This window comes from Lipotes vexillifer, unplaced genomic scaffold (genome assembly GCF_000442215.2).
Source record: "Lipotes vexillifer unplaced genomic scaffold, Lipotes_vexillifer_v1.1 scaffold534, whole genome shotgun sequence".
Lineage (NCBI taxonomy): Eukaryota > Metazoa > Chordata > Mammalia > Artiodactyla > Lipotidae > Lipotes > Lipotes vexillifer.
The window spans coordinates 909,262-915,261 of NW_006787833.1; the positions used below are offsets into that span (position 1 = coordinate 909,262).

The 6,000-nt window shown below is 45.0% G+C and overlaps 1 protein-coding gene across 2 annotated transcripts in view; it reads left to right on the forward strand.

The window, feature by feature from the left end:
• The window catches only part of RSU1 (Ras suppressor protein 1), a 197,599-nt gene that overhangs the window by 22,769 nt on the left and 168,830 nt on the right, over positions 1–6,000 (forward strand). Inside the window, exon 3 of one of the 2 annotated variants that reach the window (XM_007460875.1) lies at positions 1,721–1,771. The exons of the other annotated variant lie outside the window; for it this stretch is intronic. Coding sequence (XP_007460937.1) covers positions 1,721–1,771 — 51 coding nt within the window. The remainder of the gene's footprint in view (positions 1–1,720; positions 1,772–6,000) is intronic. 2 annotated transcript variants of the gene reach the window in all.

A 6,000-nucleotide genomic window follows, 5' to 3' on the forward strand; every position in this document is an offset into this window, starting at 1 on the left:
GATGTGTGTGTACAGATCTGTACAGATGTGTGTGTGTGTGTGTGTGGGTGAGTATGTATTCTCTAATTCTGTGCCCTGAGAATACTGAGCCCCCAAGTAACAATGAGCACATCTAGTGCCCAGATTTTGGCTCGTAAGTACTGTTTTCCACAGAATCAGCTCATTGGAGAAATGGCTGATTGATTCCAAGCCTGTGGCAGCAAAAGTACAAGATGAACTTGACTATCCCTTGCCAGAAAGCAGGAAAGTACTCAGAGAGTGATGGGGACATGTCAAAAGGACACTGGGACATTTGGTGAAACTTGGTTGGGGGCTGAGGATTAGATGGTAATGATGTATCATGCTCAGTTTTTGACTTTGGTAATTATATTGTGGTTTTGCAGGAAAATGTCTTTGTAGGAATACCCTAAAGTTTATGGGACATCAGGCCAACAGTTTAATCTCAAATGGGTCAGGGCAGAAAAGCAGGTCTTTGCATTGTATTGTGAACTTTCCTCTAACTTTGTGGGAGGTTGAACAAAAGAAAAACACTCAAAAATTGTGGTCAGCGATGATACCTATTTTTTTCAGGGATGCTGGGGTCCAACCCCGAGACCCTTCTTGAGAAAAAATATTTGTCTTATTATTCCTTTATGGAAAAAACTCTGTTGCATTAAAATAATGCATTAATAATAATAATAATGCATTAATGCAACTCTTGCATTAAAATAACATCCTTATAGAAAGAATATTGGAAAAAATTTTAAATATGTTCTTTAATACATCTGCGTTTAAAATTGTAGTATAAAGTATACTGTATTTAATTAGTATATTTAGTATATTGTGTAAAATCATTTAGATTTTAATTTATATATAAATATTTAATTTATATAAATAGGTGTGTGTGTGTATATATATATATATAATTTATATATATACCCACAAAAATAAAATATGCATATAGCTTGCTGACCACGCAGTGAAGTTTTAGAGCCCAAAGTAGAAGGCAGGTCACTTTTTTCCGTCTGGCTTTTTTTTTCCTTTTCTTTCTTTTCTTCTTCTTTGTCTTCTTTATTGTTTTAAATGGATCTGTATGTATATTTTCTTTCTTGGTAGTTGGAAAAACCTTTTTTTCTTTTTAAAGCAGATCTAATCTTTTTCAGCAGATTAAGCCTCCATGATAGTGTTTGAAATTGGTGAGCAATCTGCTGGTGCTTTGAAATGTCAACCAAAACTTGTAGAGAGGAACTTGTGGAAGGTTCTTACTGGGATCATCTGAGAGCCTGTGGCAGCGTTTCGGGGTTGACCGTGGGCTCAGGGGCAGTAGGGTGACGTGGCCTCTGTCTCGATGCGATGGTTTGTTTAAGCATGTGGGGAAGTGGGGGAGGAGTTGTCCCTCTCTGGGCTCTGGGCGGATCTCCTGACCGGTCCCCTTAGTGAGATGGGCTCTTGAGGCTGGACCACTGGGCCAGGCCGCTGAGCGGCACTAACTGGCCCTTGTCGTGTTTGGCCCTGCGACATTAATGCCGTCAGCGCTGACTCGCTCTGCTCTGCTAATTGCATAGCTTTTCCTGATTTGGTTTAACATTGAACAGACAGCCTTCTGTGAACCCCTGCTTCTGTTTTTTCGAGCGGTAACACTCCAGCCTGTGAAAATAACTTAGCGCTTCACCTTGTAGGAGTGTAGGTGTACTTTGGGTACATTAACTGACTGTGTGATTTCTTTTTTTTCCTTTTACAGTCACCCTGTCCCACATCACACAACTGGTCCTCAGCCACAACAAGCTAACGAGTAAGTCAACGCTGTCCTCTGTTACACGATTTCTGACTTTTAGGGACTCTGGCAGTACTGCTGATTCTTCTGTTTTCCTTTAAAGACATTAATGACAAATGATTATTTAGGCAAACCGAGAGCTTACTTGGGTGACACTAAGGCACCTGAGCAGATGGTGGTCCTGTATTTTGTAGTTTGCTCTATTTTGAGGATTCTTCCCTGTCGTGTGTGTAAACTGAAGACAGGCAGTGACATTGTCTGGAAATGGTCCCCTTAGGGCATAGTAATTGCTGCAGTGACCTGAAATGCTGAGACTTTCATTATTATTTCAAAAGAAAAAAAAAAAAAACATCAAAAAGAGGAGGGCTTCCCTGGTGACACAGTGGTTAAGAATCCGCCTGCCAGTGCAGGGGACATGGGTTTGAGCCCTGGTCCGGGAAGATCCCACACGCCGCAGAGTAGCTAAGCTCATGCACCACAACTACTGAGCCTGCACTCTAGAGCCCGTGAGCCACAACTACTGAGCCCACGTGCCACAACTACTGAAGCCCGCACGCCTAAAGCCCGTGCTCTGCAACAAGAGAAGCCACCGCAATGAGAAGCCTGCGCACCGCAACAAAGAGTAGCCCCCGCTCACCACAACTAGAGAAAGCCCGCACGCAGCAACGAAGACCCAATGCAGCCAAAAATAAATTAATAAATAAATGAAAAAAAAAAGTTAGAATAAGAGTTCTTTGCTTTCATTTATACTTTCTCCTCAAAAGGGGAAAATGTAACTGTTGCTCTACTTTTCTTCCCTGCTTGATGTGGGGAGAAGAAAAGCCCAAAGTTGTAAAAATTATGTAAACTTGCATCTGTGTTTTTCAAGTTCTTGAGTCTCTGGTTTCCAAGGAAAATTGTCCTGGGCATTGGCAGTGGTACCGTTAACATATAGTAGATTTCATATCTCTTCGTAAAGCGTATCTTCTGTGAATAATTGTGGGCCATTTAATTAATTTATTTATTTTTATTTCTTTATTTTTTTGTGGTACGCGGGCCTCTCACTGTTGTGGCCTCTCCCGCTGTGGAGCACAGGCTCCGGGCACGCAGGCTCAGCGGCCATGGCTCACGGGCCCAGCCTCTCCGCGGCATGTGGGATCCTCCCGGACCGGGGCACGAACCTGCGTCCCCTGCATCGGCAGGCGGGCTCTCAACCACTGCGCCACCAGGGAAGCCCACCGTTTTATTTTTAGAGCTGTGGCTTTAAAGTTTTTAATGACAGGGACCCACTCTGCCGTCTGATTTCTAATTGACGGTCACTTCTTTGTGCTTGCCATATTTCCTGCAGACTTGAATGATTTTTCTAATCATGTGGCCGGAATTTGTTAGGGCGCTTTCCACGTCCAGTGAAACAAAACAGAATGTCATGTTGAGGGATTTGTGTTGCGAATTTATGTGTGTGTGTGCATTATATACAGCTTGAAGCAATGTCACAGAGCTGTTGATTACTGAGAATTGAGTGGCAGTTAGGGCCCCTCGTGTGCAGCAGACAGGCATATGAGTTCATTTTTAGCAAAAAGCACATGTTTGTATGGCAAGGGCAGAGGGGCACAATTGTCATGTTTGCGTATCGGGGGCTCCAGCACCTGAAAGTGAGGCTGACAAGTCACGTGTGATCGTTATTGTAACAGGTAATATGCTGCCACTTTCGTTGTTTTTGTAACAAACGGTTCTGCTCTTCACTGAGACCCTAATCCCAGTTCAGAGGGGATTTGCAGTTTGTTTTGGAGGGGGGACTGCATGGTCCCTAAATTACCCCAGATTTTGTGAGCAGAAATTCCCGAAGCTCTCTGTCGTTTAGCTCATGAACATTTATTAATTGCCAAGCTTACTACTGTTAGATCTTGCATCATCATCAGAGCAAAAGTTTCCATTTAAACAAGAAAGCCAAACATATTTTATTCCTATTATACCATTAATTGATCTGGTGCTTAAAAAGTCTTTCAGGTGGTTGTAGTTTATTTCTTTTTAAATGTCCACAAAGAGAGAAATCTCAGAGATCAGGGGATCAATTTGTCTTTCCGGGCATGCAACATGAGATTAATTTGGGTAGGCATAAATACAGTTTAATTGTGTCTGCTGCTAAAGAGGTTCCTGTGAATGGATGCAAACTTTTTATTTCTTTCCTCCTTTTTTTTTTTCTTCCCCTTTCTCCCATTTGAGACACTCTTGACCTAATCCAGTAAGCTCTAATTAATCGTCTTGGTAAATTCTGTTTCAAGCCACTGTGAGTGGTGTCAGCGACACCCGATCTGTTCCACTAAGGTCAAATTAGCATCTTTTACTATATTTCTGGCATTTAAATGAATGGCTTTGCTATGGTTTTTCCGGTGTTTATAGTAAATATGTCCATTTGATGGAAATATAAATATGCATTACACGGAGGTGGGTGTGCCCACCCTCCTGTCACTTTTTATTGTAATCAGTGTCTTTCACTTTCCGTGTTTTTTAACGGGGACTGGCTGACAGCACCGCATTCAAACTCAGACTCAAAAGATAAACCCCTCAGCGATGCTTTCATCTTGGAAAAGTATGTGTGTTTTTCTCTTCGTGTGCCAATTACACTGTCGTGATGTCTCCTCTTGTGTACTTAGGGAATGAATCACCAGCTTCGTCACACTGGGACCTTGATCTGGGAACAGCTCTCGACTCCAGGGACCTGAGTCATATCTTTAGGGCCGTTGGAACAGTGTAGCACTCGCACCTTTTCATGCTGGTGGCTTTGACGTCAATGGGTCCACTCAACGCAGTACGACTGAGGCCACGTGGAAGGGGGAAGCGGGCTGATGACCCCTAAATTCCCCAAGATTTTGTGAGTGGAAATTCTTGACGTTTTCGACACAAGAGTTCGTAACGTCTTTCAAAATTGTCAGTGTGATCGCTGTTAGAGGTTCCTCATTATTACAGCGACACGATTGACGTTTAAACCTGGGGCTTGGGGCCCTGCTGATGGGTTTTGGTGCAGTGATTGCGGGGTGACCCTGCCGGCAGCAACTTGCCCAGGTACACGTTCCCGCGATGCACGGAACGAGTGGGAGGCCGAGTTGTGAGTGAATCTTTTCCTTCTGTGTTTCTGCTGGACAGGTGACTGGACAGGTAGCTCTCTGGGCACCGGAAGGAGGTGCTTTTCTGGCTTCAGAGGAAAGCTGAGGTTCTGATGCCAGGCCGCCCCGCCCCTCCCTTCTTCCCTTGCCTGCCCCCCCCCACCCTCTGCCTCCACCCTACGCCTCCACCCTACGCCTCCACCCTATGCCCACCTTCCTCCTGCACCCCTGCCCTCCAGGGCCAACTGGAACTCTCTCTTCCCCCAATGCCTGTTGTTCATAGACCCTTGACACCAGCGTGGCCCTTCCTTGTCCTCCTGTTGCTTCCTGTTCCTTCCTCTCCAGAGATATCTTAAGCTTTGTTGAAGGCAGGGACCATGTCTTGTTCTTTTTTTTTTTCCTTCATATTTATTTATTTATTTGGCTGCGCCGGGTCTTTGTTGCCACCTGTGGGCTCTTAGTTGCAGCGTGTGCACTTCTTAGTTGTGGCATGTGGACTCCTTAGTTGTGGCATGTGGGCTCTTAGTTGTGGCATGTGGGGTCTTAGTTGTGGCATGTGCGCTCTTATTTGTGGCATGTGGGCTCCTTAGTTGCGGCATGCGGGATCTTAGTTCCCCGACCAGGGATCGAACCTGGGCCCCCTGCATTGGGAGCACGGAGTCTTAGCCAGTGGACCACCAGGGAAGTCCCTCTTATTCTTCTTTAAGGCCTAATGCTGAGTGCACAGCGGCGTCCCAGTCAGTCCTCATAGAAAGCAATAGTGGTTGATGGGAGGGGGCAGACAGAGGACCAGCAGGGCCAGGGGGGAAATAGCTGGCCTCTGTGAAGTGGTCAGTATAGGAAGCTGATAGTTTCCTCAGGATCAGCTGGTTAACGGACTTGGTTAGCTGTGACCACTACACACTTCTGTTTCTTAACTACTTATAGGCTCACTTCAAATGTGCTGAACTGTGAGTGCTCTAAAGAAACAGAACCTCAGGTCCTGGAAATTGATGTCTGTGTCCCCTTTATAGGGGCCCTTTCATAGGTAAGGAATGATGTGCTGACATGGTACAGGCAGACCTTGCTTTATTGCACCTGGCAGACATTGCATTTTTGGGGGGAAATTGAAGGTCTGTGGCAACCCTGCGTCGAGCAAGGCTGTTGGCACCTTTTTTTCCCTAC